At 41.9% G+C, this 19,940-nt stretch overlaps 1 protein-coding gene across 2 annotated transcripts in view; it reads left to right on the forward strand.

Annotated features, from left to right (window-relative positions):
* ptpn13 (protein tyrosine phosphatase non-receptor type 13) overlaps nucleotides 1–19,940 on the forward strand; it is a 294,978-nt gene that overhangs the window by 20,456 nt on the left and 254,582 nt on the right. For both annotated transcript variants that reach the window (XM_073065248.1, XM_073065249.1), the window contains exon 2: nucleotides 2,492–2,612. In XM_073065248.1, coding sequence (XP_072921349.1) covers nucleotides 2,492–2,612 — 121 coding nt within the window. The remainder of the gene's footprint in view (nucleotides 1–2,491; nucleotides 2,613–19,940) is intronic.

Genomic DNA, 19,940 nt, shown 5'->3' on the forward strand with positions numbered 1-19,940 from the left:
ATTTGATAGAATGAGGAATAGGAGGGTGTGCAGAAGAGGAGCTGAGGCCACCACAGAAGTGCCGTGATCATCTTCAATGGTGGTACAACCTTGCAGGGCATGGTGAGCTGAAGCTGACTTCTATTTTTGTGTTCCATCCCCACCAACCACACTTGTTGTACAACATTTCTTCCTTCGTGACATCTAGGGATACAGTCTTTCCAAATAAAGCAGCAATTAATTTATACTTATTCCAATGTAATGTGCTGCATTTAGTGGTGTCATAAAGTCATCAAGTAATACAACACTACACAGGCCCCCAGCCCAGCCCAGCCCAGTGAGTCCATGCCCACTGTCAAAATCAGACGCATATTGGATGATTGGTTTGTGAAGCACCTATTCCAGTGAGCAGGAGTGATGCTGGTTGTATGCCCCTTTAATTCAGGGATCACCAATATTTTTTGCATCGCGGACCGGTTTAATATTGACAATATTCTTGCGGACTGGCCGACACGGGGGTGGGGGGGTGGGGGTGTTAATCACAACCGGAACATAGGACCTATATTATAGGTGATACGTCAACTATATGTCACTTATAAGTGGCTAACACACTGAATTTTGTTTCTAAAAGGGGTTATCTAACGAAGTTAATATTAAACACACAGTGCATATTTTCCTCGCATGAATATAGTGATGAGTCAATTATAACTCACTTAAGTAAATAGCATCATAACATTTTAATTTAAGTAATGTTTGGATATTAAACACACAGTGCGTATTTTCTTCGTATGAACATATAAAATCATTGCAACACACCAGTGAGAGGACAAGGTAAGGGCCGGAGGTCCCCGTACTGGGGCCACGGTGGTCGCAGTCCAAAGAGGGCGACCGACCGAGTGAGGAGTGTGACAGGGCATGTGCCCGTGCCCCCCCCCCCCTCCCCGTAGGTAGGTAGGAACTATTGGCCGACAAAAGTTTGGCTGGAGGGATGACTTTCAGTAGATCGCAGCGAGGTAGCTGCTCTGCTACTTACGAAACCCTGAGCCCGAATTAGGTCGTCTGCGAATATTTTAGCACCGGGTTCCCCACGAACATTCGGTGTGCTAAACAGGTTTAGAGGCGGCGCCCATCTGTCCGCGCTCCAGGCCAGTAGCAACGGCACTTCTCGCCGGCCGCCTCACGTGGCCGGTTACCCCAGGCCAACCAGTGATCCATGATGCTAGGGTATCACTGCGTTTAGGCGACTGATGACCTCGCGTGTGTTCAAGTTCAACAGTGGGCATGACGGAATGAGGAAAGGTGCAGCTGACTCCTATTGTTTCACATCGCCAAATCATATCGTTTCCTCGTGGCCTGGTAGCACATGCTTTGCAGCCCGGTGGTTGGGGACTACTGCTTTAATTCTGCCATTTCATTCCTGCTCTGATCTGTCTGTCTGTGGACTCCAGCACTCTAATATTGAGGCCCAATGCAAACAAGGAATAGCATACCACCTTCCATTTGAAGATACTGTAGCCAGACTTGATATTAAATGTTTCAGCTTTAGCTCACACTATCTTTCTTTATCTGTATCAGATGAGATCTTTTCTACCTTTGGCTGATCTTTTTCCATTAGTACAGTCTGGCCTTGCTTAAGCAAAGCAATTCAAAGACTTCTGCCACATTAGCTAACGGAAATAGTCCCTTCTACGCAGCCTCCCACACCTTCCCTTCTACTGAAAACTAATTTGTATTCTCTTTTCCAGAATTCTGACAAAGGAATCCTGTATCTAATATGTTGTTTGTTTCTTTTTAACATACCCTCTTTGACCTGCTGAGTGTTTCCAGTATTTTCTATTTTTTTCCTGAGTACCTCTGAAACTGATTTCCTAATTTCACAAAAAGTGAAATTCAGTGCTTGGGACTTTGGTGCCAGACCAGTGGATTATTGCAGATATTGGAGTTATAATAGGGAATGAAATACAACAACACCTATTTAATCCATTTTTTTGATGTGTTCAGTATTATAATAAATTTTCCAGTGAACCTGTTGAATTTAAAGGGACTGCTGGAAAAGGGAATCCAGTGAACCAATCAAAATTAATGGACTATGGCAAAATTCAGCAGCTGAGCCAGATGTTTAACCATTGGAATTTCTGGAAAATTGGAAGGTAGATTATTGGATCTTTACTGTATAAGTGAGAATCCGAAGTTTTAATGTACACTTAATGTTGATAGGTTTACCCTTATTCTAGTTATTCTTAGCTACATCATTGGTTGATGGAAAAATGTACTTTCGTAGTCCTGATAAACAACTTATCTGATTCTGAGCTGAGTGGATTGAGGAGTATTCCTGCCTCCTTATTTTTTAAAGTTTTACTGCATTTTCAGTGCTCTGCATAATGTTTATTAAGAATAGCATAATTGTCAAAATATTTTTGAAACATTTAGTGTTCAGTTTTATTGCTTAGTTTAAGGTACAACTATGTAAATACTTTGTACTTTTTTTAACCAGTTTTGTTCTGACAATTAGATAAAAATGCACGTTTCACTGGCCGAAGCCCTGGAGGTTCGGGGAGGGCCATTGGAGGAAGAGGAGATCTGGGCTTTGTTAATTCAGAGTGCAGAATGTCTACATAACCTTTTTCAGAAAGGTAAGGAATTATTAAATTTTAAAGAGTTGCTTGTTCTGCATTATTTAGAATTATATAGAACAAAAAGAATAGAAATAGATCACTCACTCCACTTGGTCTGTGGTCCCATAGAAAGTCCTCTAATCCTTTGTCACCTAACCATACCTTGGATGCCTCTAAGCTACACGTCTTTCCCCAGTTCATATATTACCCAAATGCATATTGTAACAATGCTGGGAAAAACAGCTTTATCTTAAATTCTCTATTAGGTTTATTCTTGCTATTTTATAGTCTTCCATGTCCACCCACCACCTCCAAGCTTCCAGTAGGATAATTCTGTGCATCACATGCATTAAGTAATTTAAGCATGTGAATTCTATGGAGTACGGAACTAATTCAATATCTAACCCACATGTTAAGCAGTAACTTTTAAATTGGATTTGCCTTGTTTAATGTGAGAGATTAAATTAATGGCTGGGTTTGGTTTGCACTCCAAAACCATTGCTTTGTGCTGAGCAATAGTGGAAATTGGCTTTGAATATTTCCTGTTAGTGCATTCACCTCACAGGATGAGGGGAGAGAGAAAGATGGTCTTGGCAATAACAAAAAAACCTGCCTGATTGCCATTTCTTATTTGTGTCCTAGCTGCAGCTGCAGCTATTTTAAATAAAGTTATGTAGCCATAGATTTGCATGTGATTTCAGAGAAAGAATTTAAGTATTTTGCTAACCACTGATATTTCAAATCTTTTATCATTATGAAAAAGAGCTGGTGATGGAAATATTAATTCTCTAAATTAAATCCTGTGTTGATCAATATTTCTTGTGCTGCGAACTCGTTTTCAGAACACTTGGCATATAAAATTTTGGATGAAAATCAATAGTATATTGCATCTGAGTCCTGACCAATCTGTTACTGTTTCTGGTTTGAATGAAAGTTGATTTTTTTTTCCATTTAGATTTGTTCTTGTATGTATACCTGCACTCTGTAAGTTTACATATTCTGGTTTTCATTTTAGTGAATTTTTCAAGAATATGGCACACAAGTGAAGTGTTTGCCAGAAAATACTTTACCACTAGAGTCTTGGATAATACGTAGAAGGCAAGAATTTAATTTGGATCAGAATTTTTGAGCCTATGTGGAAATAAAGCTACACAACTGCCAGCTATTGTATTTCACTTTTGCTTCCTTTTTCCCCCACTGATAACATGGCTATCACTGTGCTGAGTTACTACATTATAAATATCCACAGGGCCAGTTGTGCAATTTTACAAATTCACCCTGTAGTTGGGAGCAAGGGGGTCTGACTTCAACTTTGCTATTTGTAGCTAAAATAGCTCCATTGATTTTTGGTGCAATGTATCTCAGATGCTGAGCAGAAATACCACAGAGGGAGAATGAGAGAAAAACAGAAGAATTAACTGAGATAAACAGCTGCAGCTTAATCATAGCATAGGTAGACCATGAGAAAAACACCAGGCATTACCGCTCAGACATTGACCTACTGAGAATTAATTAAAATTTATTTGACACCTCAGTAAGGAAAGGTAAGAAACATGAAGCAAACAGATGGAAAGTGGATTGGTTGTGCCTTTGGCAGTTATTAGTATTGTTTCCCACTAACCCTGTATATTTTGTGGATATTGAGATGACTTTGCTTTTCAGATGAACTTGGGTTTCTAGTTGAACAAACTCAATGAACAACTTGTTTTTGTAATTTGGACAAGTGGATAAACTTGAATCCAGAATGGCCACTTTTTAAGAACTCCCAAGCTGCTTCTCCTAATGTGTGAATACTATTTTAAATGAATTATATGTTTTGTGAATCAATGTATATTCTAGACAATTGGATAATGCACCTAATCATAGTATATCTTCTAACAATGGTGATAGTTGCAGGTGCAAACTACTTGTTACCCTTAGACAATTCAAATAAATGCATCTTCTAACAAGTTTTCTCTACTTTGTACTTAATAGACCTTTTGATTAATTGAGAGAGGAAAGCAGTTTGGAAGTCAAATAGTTAGTTGTTATTAATCTCCAAAGGATATGAGCACAAGAGTAAAGATATCTTGCTGCTTATAGGGGTCCCTTGAGACCACACTGGAATATTATGTATAGTTCTGGCCTCTCTCCCTAAGAAAGCTTGTGCTTATGAAAGCATGAGTGAACTGAAGGTTAAACAAACTGACCCAAGTAATCTGATTAAACTCTACCTTATTTTTGTAGCACTTTACAGCGTAGATGCAGGTATCAGTGTATCCTGTATGTGCTGCCCAGAACCAGGGGATCACAATGTCAGAGTAAAGGGTCAACAATTCAGGATTAGACTGCAGAGTGTAGTGAATTTTTGGAATTCTGCTGTGGGTAAAAATATTTTTAATTATCTACTCTATCCCTCTATTGGCTATCCCCCCCACCCCCGATTATCACCACCAGGCTCTTCTTATCCAAGGAAAATAAATACAGCTTATCGGTATCTCCTCAAAACTGTAAAAAGCTGCATCTCAGGGAAAATCCTGATGAATTTCTTCTACACAACAGTCACAACTTCCTAGTGTGGTGATCGGAATTCCAGCTGCCACTTAAACACTTTTATAAGGTTGTACTATAAAATCTCCCTTCTCTTATGTTCTAACCTCAGCTAATGAAGACAGGAATCCTGTGTGCCACCTTCATCACCTTATTTATCTGTGCTACCACTTCCAGGGATTCCTTGACTTGTAAACCATGGTCCCTCTGTTCCTCAATGTTTCCTAGGGCCTTAGCTTTCACTGTGTGTGTCCTATCCCTATTTGTCCTCTCAAAATGCACAGCTTACACTTACTGGGATTAATTTCCATCTGTTCTTATTCTGTCCATTTACAACAAACCATCAGGTTCATCCTGTGACCTAAAGGTCACCCTCCTCATTATCAACAACCTAACCATTTCCATGTCACCTGCAAATTTACACTGCTGCATATCCATGGTTGGATGTCAGGGTGGCAGGGAGTGGGTGACCTCCCCTATGGTAACCATGTATACCTGTCTGGACACGCCTCTCTGCTGACTGCTCCTGTGGCTCCTCCCACAGACCCCTGTGTAAAGGTGATTGGGGCACTGCTCCTCCCACAGTCTTCAACATGGTCGTGGTCCCTTTTCGCTGTTAATAAAAGCCTATCGTTCGCCTTCCGTCTCCGAGTGTTATTGATGATGCATCCCCCCCCTCCCCCCCCCCCCCAACGGTCAGCGAATTGTCAACAGGTTCCATAGTTAGAAATCTGATGACCTCCGGGGTTCACGAATCAGTGAGACTGGAGATTGAGGCCACGTATTTGGGTTCCAGCCATCGGCCAATTGGGAATCCGATGCCTGGTTATCAATAATCGACGTGTCCTGGGATTGATGCCAAGGGTCGAGGTCCGAGGGTGAATTGGGACCCTAAAAGCCAAAGCCAGTTGGCTGGAGCCAAGTCTGTGAATCTCTCTGGATCCGCTGGGGAGGTCGAAGCCCGGTGTCTGCAGGCCCAAGTCTGTGTCTGCTGGAGGCTGGTGCTGGGGTTAAAGAGCTGTATGTGCATGGCTGGTACAGAGGAGTGGGGTTTGTTTTTGCTGTTGTCTGATAGTTGTATACAGTCGGCCCTCCTTGTCCATGGGTTCTGCATGTGTGGATTCAACCAACCGCGGACCGGGAAAACCCGGAAGTTCTCTCTCCGGTACTTGTTGTTTGAGCATGTACGGACTATTTTTTCTTGTCATTATTCCCTAAACAAGACAGTATAACAACTATTTACATAGCATTTACATTGTATTAGGTATTATAAGTAATCTAGAGATGATTTTAATGTACAGGCAGTCGCCGGGTTATGAACGAGTTCCATTCCTGAGTCTGTCTTTAAGTCAGAACAGGTACATCCGGTATTACTTAGCGTCAGTTAGTCAAACGTTTGTCTTAGTATATAGTATATATATTTTACCTTTCTACACATATAAAACACTTAAGAAACATATGTATTTCAATAATTAAACTACTGCATTGCTTAGTGATAATTGTAGCTTTCATCGGGGCAGGGCCTTTCACATGCTCCATTAAAATTGTTCCGATCGTTGACTGACGTAGCCTAACGCTTTTACAATGACCGATGGTGTTTCACCTCTTTCCGATTGCTTTATTACTTCCATTTTATTTTCAATCGTGATTGTGATTATTTTCGTGAACAGAAAGACTGCGGATTCAGAGCTCCACTGGGTCCTAAAGTCCACCACAGTGAGACAGGTTAAATAAGGTCTGGGGTTCCGCTGGGTCCTAAAGACCACCGCACTGAGACAGGTTAAATAAGGGACTTGAGCATCCACATTTTTTGGTATCCACAAGGGGTCCCGGAACCAATCCCCCGTGGATAAGGAGGGCCGACTGTATGTGTTGTTCTTGTAAGCTTCGTGGGGTATGTGATGCTGGCATAGGAATGTGCGGTGACCATTGGGTGTATGTTTCAATGTACACATGGCAAATAAACTTGAATCTTGCATTGACGACCAAACCACAAATGCATTTGACAAACTGTGAGGGTCCAAACATCAATCCTTATGGTACACCACTGATTACGGGCTTCCAATTACAAAAGCAACCTTCTATCATCATCTTCTGCCTCCCATTACTGAGACAAGTTTGGATTCAATTTGCCAACATGTCTTTGATTCCATAGGTCTATCATTTCTCCAACTGTACATAGGAACCATATGAGAAGCCCAAGTGAACACTGACTGCATCAGTTGTACTGCTCTCATTTAAACATTTTGTGTTACCTTTTTAACAAGTCAGTCAGTGTAATTAAATTGGATCTGTCCTAGCACAGTCATACTGGCTATCTTTGTAAAATCCCTGCCTTTCTAAGTCTAGATTACTCCTGTCTCAGAATTTTTAAAATTAAAAAATACTTCCCTTCTGCTGACATTGGATTTTTCTGAACAATGGCGCAGGCACAAGGAGACAGTATTGTCTTGTACTCCTTGTATTTGTTATTCTAGTTTGGTGAAGTGCACATGGTTACTCTGGGCTCCACTTTACATCAGTTTCAATATAGTCATGGACTGTCAGATGTTCGTATCTTTCTGGGGTCAACTCAAAGTACATTAAGTGAAAGCAGCTTAGAAAAATTTCTAGGTAGGTAATGCAGGATCAATTGCTAATGTTCTCCTTGGGAGTATCTACTTATCTCCTCTGTTTTGATAACTGTACACTTGATTTGGATCAGAAGGCAGTCATATAACATCAACTCCAAGCCTCTGACAATTAGTGACACTTATGTACTTTAATACATTGTAAAACAAGTTTTGGCTTGATGATAGCTCTGGTGTGAGAAGAAATCTTGGTAATGTCGTGAAGGAAGAGCAAGAGTTTCAGTCAAGAAATCTAGCAGTAATGATTTTTCAAAGAACTAGACAAATTAACTGGTTAAGCCAGATATAAATTCTTACAAGTTTTCCGTCTGGCATTCAGCTGATTGTGGGGCTGGAAAGCAGGCAGACCGTGGATTGGAAGCAAGTCAGCCATTGTATGTGGGTGGGGAACTTTGGGTAGAGGGATGAGGTTTAATGGGAAAAGAAGTCTCTCGTTGAGGCCAAGCCTGGGAACTGGTGGGGTGAGAAAATGATAATCTGCCTGTTCTCTGCCTTCTCCACTACCAGAGTGAAGCCAAATGTTCATATTTCACTTGGGTTGTCTACTGCCAATTTATATGGACATTAAAATTTTTGAATGTCAGGTAATTCACTTACCGTGTCCCATTGTTCCTTTCACACTTCCGTCAGCCCATCCAGTGTCAACTCTCCCCTTTGTTCACTTTTTTATTCTTTCCCTCTTCCTCATCTGGTTCCATCTCTGTTTCAATATTAAGCCTCTGTTGACCCCATCCTGAATGCCCCAATCTAGTTCCACCTTTCATTTTCCAGTCTTCCTCTCACTTCTATGTACTGACTGTCTTCCATCTACATGTCCTGATGTAGAACCTCAAGCTGAAACATTGGCTATCCCTTTCCCTCTACAGGTGTTGCTCCACCCAGTTCTTCCAACAAACAATGAATGAGCCATTTCCTGCCTCCTACCAGCACCATTAAGTTGCTTGAGTGAATGAACTAATCAGTCCTACCTCGCTTCAGCAGCTGGATTTCCTGAATTCTGGGAATTCCAGAAGCAAGTGATCAAAGTCAAATTTCATTTCAATTGGAGCACAATGCCTCCGAGACAGTTTGCTTCTTGATCTGCCTCTGGAGAGAAGTGGCTGCTTCCTGACCCGTTTCTATTAAAAGAGCAAATGGATGAGTTGTGTGTGGGTTCCCATATGTTCAGCCATACTCTAATTGAGTGTTTTATTTAGTCAATGAAATTTCTGTGGAGAACACAATAAATCTCTAGATGCTGTGCATTGCATTTATATTTTGAATTAGAATGTTGCAATTAATTTAGTATTCTGAGAAAAAGAGTCCAGCATTTTTGGTATCATTAAAGAATCTGCCAGAATATCTTTGTTACCAAAATGCCAAAAGTATTGGAGTAGTCTTTTTCCAAGTACATTGGATTCCAGTTAATTGTGTCTTCAGTTAATCAGGGCAATGGCTTATTTGGCACAACTCTTAAAGAACAAAAACTGATGGAGAAAATTGTCACAATTCACTTTGTTTATTTGGGACGCACTGCCACTTAATTGGTGCAAGAGACTGTTGCCGAACAGGTTCTTACTAGTACTGTATCAGTTGTGCGCACTTGTGTGCCTGTTAGATGCTACATCATGCTCGGAACGAACAGTTTTTAAATAGCGTCAATTGCATGTGTTTGTGATGACCAGTAATGATTTTTGTCACTGATAGAAATAAGCAACAAGACAAATCAAAACTGATTTGCTCACTGTGGTTTCAAGCATTCAGGCTAAGAGATGCCAGGAATGGCTGGGTGTGAAAATGAACCATTAACTACTTCAACAAACTAGGAACTATGATAAATTTGAAGGTATCAACAATCATCTTGAATGTTGCAATGAAAATGAAGATTTGGAAGATGCAATCATCCACAGCATTTTATGAAGGCAGTCCATTATCTGTACTAGGTACCTGCGCTGATTTTGTACATTGTGTACACTGAATGAATTCCTCCAGTAAATATTAGGAACTGATACAGTTTTATTGCACACTGTAATAGTGTAACACTGTAGTACTATTGGTGGCATTCTAATTTGTTCTGCATTTCATTTAAATACTTAATTTGTTAGTCTTTTTTTATATATACCTTTGTAACTATTTCCATGAAACTTTGGCTAATTGGGACAGCCACTTAATTGGGCCAAAATGTACTGGTCCTGATGTGTCCCAATTAAACAGAATCCACTGTATGAATGGCAACATAAAAGATAACTGGAGATATTTACATCCTTGTTCTGTTTCTGCTGCTTGTATAAATGGTTACTTTCATGAGAATGTGCGCTGTTCCTCAAGGAAATTGTAAATATAACGAGGTGCGTTAGCTGCAGCTTTTATTATATCAAATGCCATGACTGTTTTAGATAATTTAATTACTTATCTGTGATGAAACCAGAACAGCAGGCCAGTATGGGTGAAATGCAAATAACTAGCTCCGGTCCTATTTTACTCTTTTCCCCATGTGCAATGAAATGTTCCTTTTTTAAAAAAAATGTTTATTTGTCTGAATTCAGTTTCTATCATTGGTTACAGTAGGACATGCAAACTAAAACAGTAGTCTTCCAGGATTTTCACTTGTTCTGTCTGGTAATTTAAACGTTTCATCAGCTGTCACTGGTGGAAATAAAATTAAGTTATTTCTTCTGGTGAAATAACTTAACATTTGAGCAGTTAGACTTTTGGTTTCACTGTAAGTTCCAGGAGGTGGGGTGAGAAAGGGGAGTGGGTAGAGTCTGGGGTTAATTTGGGGAGGCATGGGGAGGTGATGATTGGAGCTTCAGTTCTCCAGACTGCTGGTATTGGTGAATCATTTTCCAAAATCTGGATTCCACATTGTGGCTGCACTTTGTTGTTTGCAAGATGTTGCTGATAGTTTTCCCAATCCACCATCAATAAAGTTTGAAGCACACCTGGTTCAGACCAGATCAAAATGGGGTGTGAACATCCGATCATGTGTGCTGTCGCTCTAAGTGTTGTCAGTGGTTTTATTTTCCAATCGAGATTATGAGCTATATATTCACTTGTATACTGCAATTCATTTGTGTTTTTGCAACCATTTGTGTGCATTTTGACTGCTGTTCAAAATAATATTTCCGTATCTCTTGATGCTTGTTAACAGAGCATCTTGCATTGCATGCTCAAATGTATAGTCTACATAGTAAGCAGTGGTGATAAACCTTGGGCAATAATTGTACCACACTGGGCTTCATTGAGCTACTTAACATGCGGTGAAGGGAGGGGGCATCTGGGTTTTAAAGTGATTTTTGTTTTCTTGAATTGGATTGATTTGGGGAGGGAAAATGTGCAGATGCTGGAAATCCGAGTAGCACGTACAAACAGCAGGCCAGGCAGCACTTGTGCCAAAACGTCGACCGTACTCTTTTTCCATTGATGCTGCCTGGTCTGCTGAGTTCCTCCAGCATTTCGTGTGAATTGAGGAGGAGCTCATTTGTGCTGAGTGTGCTAAACTTTGGAGCTGCCAGGTTCACAATATTTTACACGTGTCATTAAACTGAATATCGCCAAGTCTTTGAGCAGTAAGCAGCTTTAAAAGTGGTCTCACTGGGCCACAACCAGGAAGATGTGGGAGGGCTCTTAAGACAGCTTGCCAAATGACACAGACAGAAGGAGGAGGGGGAGAAATGGTCTGGCAGTAATCTTGTTAATAATTTCAAAAGAACATCACTGAGATATATCACATGCTGTAGACAAGGATCTGTCAGTGTGCCGGTGCTTGGAATGCAGGTGGGATAAAGGTCACAGTGGCCTGAACTACTTGGTCCCCGTTTCATTCCAAGCCGTGGCTGGTGACGTACTTCACTATTGCATTAAACCATGGCATTCATGATGTGACTGAGAGGGGAATTCATCCTTCTAGAAGAGGACCACAGGTAGGGAAGTCATGAGAATTTCCTTAGACAGTCATCTTCCTGTAGCTTGCATATGCATAAAGCCCTAGCTGTTCATCAAAAATGTAGTTGTTCTCTGAAAATACAAATGGTTGGTGACCACTGCAAAAAAAATCTTTATGATTACCGATATGCACCCAGGAAGGTCCCGTAAATTATTGCAGCCTACTCTCCCTATTGCATGAATGCCATTTTGCCAGATGGACGGATGAGTTCTGAGACATTAAAACCATACAATCTGATTCTTCTTTTGAGCACCAAGCGTAATGAATTGCCATGCGATCAAGCCATCAGGCCAATATGAACAGACCTTGTCCTGGCATCAGCTGGGATCCTCGGAAAGACTGTCATTGCACTCCAGAGAGAATCCTATTTTATGTGTCTTACGGAATCTGCCCATAATGAGGGCAGTGTTCTTGATAAAATTTCACAGGTTACTGTAGAATATTATCAAGAAAGAAGCATAATGAAAATTTTGATACGGATGAGTCTTATCCTTATGGTTCAGATCAGGAGCTCCACCAGTGAATATGAGCTCAGACAAAGTCATTCCTTTCTTGCCTTTCTACTGGATTTTTCCACTTTTCAGATAGGAAGCTTTTGACGCTGCCAGTGTGACTTCTAATGATCATGTTCTGCTGGAAGGAGTCCAATCATCTCCCCATGGCGCTCAGAGGTGTTACCTTCTTTGTCCACTGCTAGTGAAATCCTGAGCTCACGATGTAGTAAACATGGCCTAAGCCAGGCATGTAATTGGAATGGGTGCATGAGTGTCAGGCTGGGTATCTTTGCAGAGGTCATCTACAAACAGTTTCAGAAATTAAATATTCACCACTAAAAATGGAGTAGCTGAGATACAAACTATTAAAAATAGTAGTGGATCATGAAAACCTCTTTGGGTTAGCTTCCCAAAGTTTCAGTAAGTTTCTGGCCATTTCCTACCTGTTCCCCCAAACTTTAATTGCTTAGTTGCCCAAAGCATGTATCAGTATCAACCTTGAATGCATTTGAAGCCTGAGCATCAGAATTTATATAACTCCCACCCACACCCCTGCAAAATAAAGAAATGTATTCTCATCCACAGTCCTAAATGGCTTACCCTTATCAGGCACCTGTGTTGACTAGTTTTGGACAATCAGCTTCTATCCTCATTTCCTTTTGGAGTTTGTATGTTTCAATGAGTTTGCTTCTCGTTCTTCTGAACAAATTATTAATAACTCTTCTTACTCAATCGTAGGACCACCTGCTCATTCCCAGGAATCAGTATGGTGCTGTACTGCTCCAAAGCCAATTAAAAACTAACTGAGTATGGGAAATGTGGTAGTGGGAATCTTGCAATTTATCTGCTGATCTTTGGGGTTTTGTTCCTAGAATTGAATTTCCAGTAACATCATCTGGACTTCTGGTTAAGAGTGGAAATCAGAAAACCTATCTTCAGCTGTCAGGTGCTTGCTGTTGTCATATTTGGCCTGATATTCTAGCACAAAGTGCTCTCCAAGCTGTTGAACAACTTCCAATCGTAGGTGAGCACCATCCCAAAAGATACAGATATGACTTTATTAACCGGAATGAGTTACACTTGATTGGTGCACAGCACCCTTGAACTTGCATCTACTGTGCATTAATATGAAAAAGAACTACAAGATTGGAAATGTTTAATTTGGTGTGTATACAACCTTCAGAACTGAGCTCCACCAGGACAAACTGGCTGTAGTCTCCTGACATTGTTATTTTAATGAAAGTTTTCAGGGTAATTGAAGTTTAATGCTTGTACACTTTAATGCAAGAATCATTTTCCAATAGAATACTTTGAAACCAGGGTGATAAACACCTTTGAAGCCTAATGTATTTCCTGCCCCCAATTACATCTAGTAATGTTTCGCAATTTATCTGTACACCTGTCCATGCAGCTCTCATGAGTAGTTTATTAATAAAATGAAATAACAGAAAAAAAAGAGATTCACACTCCCAGTTACTGTAAGTTAACATCTGAAGTGTTAAGCACACATTATGAAAACACGATAATGATCAGATTAAAATCAGTTGAAAAGCTTAGCGGCTAGGTGGTTCCCTTTGACACACTCACCATCAGCCCAGATGCACCACAAGGATGTGTGCCTAGCCCCCTGCTCTACTCACTTTATATTCATGATTGTGTGGCTAGGTACAGCCCAAATTCCATGTTTAAATTTGCTGACAGCACCATTGTTATTAGCAAAATCAATGGTAGTGATGAATTGGTATATAGGAAGGGAGATTGAAAATTTAATTGAATGGTACCACAACAACAACCTCTCACTCAGCATCAGCACAACCAAAGAGCTGATTATTGACGACAGAAGGAAGAAGCCAGAGGTCCATGAGCCTGTCCTCATTTGGAGAGTAGAAGTGAAGAGGCTCAGTATCCTTAAATTCCTTGGAATCAACATATCAGAGGATCTGGTCTGGGGCCAGCATCTAAAGAAGGCTAGAAATCTGCACAGATTTGGTATGTCACCAAAAATTTTGACTGACTTCCATAGATGCACAGTGGGCAGTATCCTAACTGGTTGCATCATGTCCTATATGGAAACACTAGTGCCCAGGAACTGAAACAGCTGCAGAAAGTGGTGGATGTAGCCCGGTCCATCACAGGCAGAGCTCTCCCACTATTGGGTACATTTAGTTGGAGTGCAGCCACAAAAGAACAGTATCCATCATCAAAGACTCCCACCATCCAGGCCATGCCCTCTACTTGCAACTAATGTCTGGCACAAAGTGCAGAAGCCTTGGGTCCAACAACACCAGATCCAGGAACATCTATTTTCCCTACAGCCATCAGACTCCTGAACCAGATTTCCTAACTCACTTATCACAGCTCTAAGTGATTTCACTACCTACAGACTCATTTTCAATTACTCTTTACAACTCATATTCTCATGTTTATTTTTATTTGCAAGATATGTTGACTTTTGCACGTTGTTTGTCAGTTTTTGTCTGTTTATGTAGTTTTTCATAAAAGTTATTGTATTTTTTCTTATAAATGCAAGGAAATGAATCTCAAGATAAATGTATAGTAATATATACATACTTTAATAATTTATTTGCTTTGAACTTTTGAAGAAAATGTTATGAATGTTTCAGGTCAGTAATATTTCTTGATAATGCCATATATCAGATTGTCTTAGGCTGCTGTGGAGCTACCTAAAATAAGACTTATTTTTGTAAGTAAAGCAGATCAATTTACATGTTTTTATTAACTTGGTAAAACTGTCTATAATTGTGGAATTCGCTCTGCTCTGCTGTATGTAGAAATCAAAGATTTGCATTGTTGTGAATGATTTAGCAATGCAAACAGACCCTTGTATTGTGCATTTAAATTGATAATCTACTTTGTTTGAGTGCCACTCTACAACTCTAATTGCATCAAGACAGTCTGGACAATTATCTTCACTGCTGCCTCAATGTGCCTTTTGTAGTTGTCTGGCAAGCTACATGCTTTGAGTGGGTGGGGGTAGTTTTCCAGTGATATGGTGCACCCATTACCTTGCATTGCTTCTAGTATCATAGTCATTAGCAGTATAGTTTATTTGTAGTCTACCAAATGCAAACAATAATTTAACCCAGGATTGAAACTTCAGAGAACTTCAGATTTTTTAAATATATAGTGCATGTCAGAGAACTGATCTTTTGCAGTGTTTTTATATTTGTCTAGTTGATAACTTTTTAAAAAAAAATAGTGTGAAATACTCTTACTGGTTTTCAGGCCAAGCAATACTTTCAGACACCCACGTAAAAGATCATGTATACTTTTGCATTTCGTTGTACTTGGGCAAGATTGCTAATTTACATAATCAGATTTCACTTTGGAAGGGAACTTGGTTCAGATGGTAGATGGGAGAGTAAGGGGTCCAGCTGGATGTTTCCTGAACAAAGCAAAGTATAGTTAGCCATTATGCAATTTTATCAATTGTCTTCACTGGTGAATTAAGTGTAAGCCAACATACATGATGATTTTTCCAGGAGTCATGTCATTTGTGCACAGACACTAGATTTCAACTGTAGTCAGGCCAGCCCATATCTATAAATAGTTGGAGAGGACGAGCTTCCCTGGAAAAAAAATCACCCCTGTAATTTTAAACCATAGACGTATTATTATATACAATTTGCAATCTCAAATTATATTTTAATGTACAGGAGGGGTGCACTGTAGCCTAGCAGTTAGTGCATCACTTTACAGCACTAGCTGCAAAGTTCATTCTAAATTGTAATGACCAGAGTGTGCAAAAATCTTTATGCCCTGCAGTTTTTTGCCCAGTGACAACATGTGCGCACTGAAATTTATATGTAGGGCTATTCATCTTAACAGCTAGCAAAGCACTTTGAACTTTGATCTCCTCTCGGTTTGATTGTTTTCGCTCTCGTTCATCTGCACTCTCACAAAACATACGTAGCAGGCCTGCAGTGGGCAAGAAGGATTTTCTTGCTAGAGTGCTTGCTCACCATCCATATGTGATTTGCTTGCTAAATGATACTTTAAAAACTCAAGTTTCCACTTGTAAATTCTCGAGCAATTTTTGCAACAGGGCAATACACACAACTAACTTCAGTTTGTGTATTGTACATAAATATTTCTCATGGCTGCACATTCCTGATCTCATAAGCTTTCGGTGTAGCTGTTTCTACTGCTTCAAGATTCATTAATTATCAAAGAATGTATAAATTATAGAACCTTGAGATTTGCTTGCTCACAGGTGACCACAAAGCAAGAAAACCAAAACAGTCCAATTTTTAAAAAAAAGAATAAAAATTAAAAAAACAACACCCGATCTGCAGGAGAAAGAAAAATAAATAAAAATGATGCAAACATTTGAATTGAACAAGCATTCTGAACCAAAATTGAGCCCACAGACCCGAACCCTGGAGCAGCCTGGAGTAGGCCCAAAGCCTCGCTTATCAGTTCATCATATTAGCGGGCACAGGCCACAGCATCCGGGGCAGTTTTCATAGCCTCAGCACCATGGAGATGACCATTGCAGTGAAATCAGTTCTTGCCCCGACCAACACCTTGTCTTTTCAGTCTATCTGGGCCAGTGTTTAAATTGACCCAACAACGAAACAGCAAGAAGCTCCACGCCCTGGAGAGAGGAGAGAGGAGAGAACATCACAGAGAGCTGGCAAAATCAGCTCTCGCCTTCGAACTGGGCCAGTGTTTAAATGATCTAAATAGTGCATTGTGCCTCGCATGAGGATCCAGACATTATTGCTGTGAAAAGCTCTGGGCCCAGATTTCATCGCCCAGCCCAAAGCCACTCCCAAGCTCTTCAAATCAGTCATTCATTCAGATTGGTCTTCATTAAACCATTCTGCTCTCGATGAACCAGCAGTTCTTTTTGTGCTTCATATCCTTTACTTCTTTGGAATTTGACATAGTGAATCAATAATTTCTTCAATAAAAATTGTATAAATAAGCCAGTTCTAAAATCTGCAGACAAATCATTGCAAGCTACACATTGTCAACATCGTCCGCATCAGAAACGGGAAAAGGAATTGTAATTGTGTACAATCATGAAATATCCTTAACATGCCATTGAGGTAGAGGGAGAGGTAGAGGTAAACTCTGCACCTTTTGTGCACAGTTTAAATTCCTTTGTGTGCCAGTAGCAAAAGATGGGTGAAGGCACACACCTTAGAGCATATATGTCAAACTCAAGGCCCGCGGGCCAAGTTCGGCCCGCGGTGGAATTATCTTTGGCCCGCGAGATAATATCTAATTACTATTAAAGCTGGCTGCAGTAATCGAAGCGCCTATGGCATATGATATGGCTAATGCGGAGTTTATTCAGGCACCAGGTTTTCAGGGTTTTTAGTGTTTATTCGGCAGTCTTCTTCATAAGAAACGGAATTTGTAAAGTGAAACACTTTGTAGTTATAGCAGAGACTGAGACACATGAGAGCAGGCTGAAAAAATGGAGGCAATGAAAGCTGCGTTCACACACGTCCGACTGATCCGGCCTGCATGAAACTGCATTTTGCTCAATCCGGCCCGTGACCTAAAATGAGTTTGACACCCCTGCCTTAGAGGGAGCATGGGCCAGTTGTAAGATCAGGGCTTAATTCCCACCGCTATCTGGAAGGAATTTGTACATTTTCCCCAGGGCCACATGGGTTTCCTTGGGGGGCTCCAGTTTCCTCCCACATCCCAAAGATATCTGGTTAGGGTTAGTGAATCATTGGCATGAGTGGCAGGAGCGTGGCGACATTAACAGGCTGCTCAGCACAACTGTTGCTGAAAGACCTGAGGGTACATAAGTCACCCAGCCAGATGAACTGCACCCTAGGGTTCTGAAAGAAGTAGCAGGTATAGACATTGTGGAGGCATTAGTAATGATCTTTCAAAAATCCGGCATGGTGCCAGAGGACTGGAAAATTGCAAATATCTCTCGGTCTTTAAGAAAGGAGGAAGGCAGCAGAAATGAAATTATAGACTAGTTAGCCTGACCTCAGTGATTGGGGAGATGTTGGAGTCAATTGTTAAGGATGAGGTTATGAAGCACTAGGTGACACAGGACAAGACAGAACAAAGTCAGCATGGTTTCCTTAAGGGACAACCTCATCTGATGAAACTGTGATTTTTTTAAAAATTTCTAGTCCATGGTGGGGGAGTCTAAGACAAGAGGGCACAGCCTCAGGATAGAGGGGCATCAATTTAAAACAGAGATGCAGAGAAATTTCTTTAGCCAGAGGGTGATGAATTTGTGGAACTTAGCACCACAGGCTGCTATGTATTTCAGGCAGAGCTTAATAGGTTCTTAATTAGTCATAGCATCAAAGGTTATGGGAAGGCCGGGAAGTGGGGCTGAGGAGGGGTAAAAAAGGATCAGCCCTGATGGAATGGCAGAGCAGACTCTGGGCCAAATGGACTAATTCTGCTCCGTGTCTCCCATGTCTTATTGTCTTGTTTATAGTCTTGTAGCGGCCCGCACATGCGCGCCTCGAACCGCCATCGGGAGCCGCAGGCGGACATGCAGTAGCGCGTTTGGAACTACCTGCTCGGGGTGGACGTCCCGGGGACAGTCTGAAGTCATGTCCGCCCCGCGGGTCGAAGGGGCCCATGGGACGGGAGATTTAAGCATGCGATTTTGAATCAGTAAACACATTCTGGGTTGAGCTCTCTGCCTCCGTGTGTTTCTTTAGTAGCGTGTTGCGCACGACTACATTGGTGACCCCGACGTTCCAGACGGCATCTGGAGCAGGGGACTCAGCGACCAGCCATGAGTTCGAGCAACTCGCACAGCGCGGTCTTTCTGAAGCTCCCGACTTTCTGGGCCACTCAGCCCCACGTTTGGTTCGAGCAGGCTGAGGCCCAGTTCAAAATCAGAGTCATTACAACTGACGCCACGTGGTACTGCTCGACCAGCAGATGACTTCCCTACGCCAGCCACCAACGGAGGACAGTGTACCTTCGGACTCTCCCGCCGCGAACGGGCCGCGCGGCTCCTACACTTGGACGGCCTGGGCGACTGCACGCCATCTGAGCTCATAAACAGCCATAAGCCATGCCTTTTATTTGAACAATTGTTCCTCGAGCAAATGCCAGAGGACATTCGCCGTCGCCTCCTCGCGAGGGAGGATTTCAGCGACCCACGCAGAGTCGCGGCTAAAGCAGACGTCCTTTGGCAGAGCAAGCAACGTGGAGCAGCCTCCATTGGCCCAGCCACGATCGCGCGCCCCAAAGCCCAGGCCCCACAACCGAAGCCGTCGCGACCCACGGTGGGTGGGGGGGGGGGGGGGATAAAGACGAAAGTTCGGAACAATGGTGTTTCTATCACCAAAGATGGGGCTCAGGCGCACGCCACTGCTGTCCACCATGTGCTTTTCCGGGAAACACCGGGGCCAGCCGTCGCTAATGGCTATGGCGGCTGGCCACCGAGACAGCCTCCTGTACCTCTGGGATGGGCACTCCGGGCGGCGCTTCCTGGTAGACACCAGGGCGGAAGTTAGTGTACTCCCCCCCCCCCCCCCCCCCCCCCGAACGTGGACACTCGTAACGCGGTCCCAGGCCCTGAACTCACCGCTGCAAATGGCACCGGTATTCGGATGGACGGCCCGCAAACTATCTCACTGCATTTCGGGTCCCGCCATTTCACTTGGACTTTCAGGTTGGCAGCGGTGTCACAGCCACTACTAGGGGCATATTTCCTACAAGCCAACTGCCTCCTGGTCGACCTAAAAGGACGGCGTTTGGTCCACGCCGAGACATTCCAGACTTTCCAGCTCGGAGAAGC

The sequence above is a fragment of the Hemitrygon akajei genome, chromosome 13 (assembly GCF_048418815.1).
Source record: "Hemitrygon akajei chromosome 13, sHemAka1.3, whole genome shotgun sequence".
NCBI classification, from domain to species: domain Eukaryota; kingdom Metazoa; phylum Chordata; class Chondrichthyes; order Myliobatiformes; family Dasyatidae; genus Hemitrygon; species Hemitrygon akajei.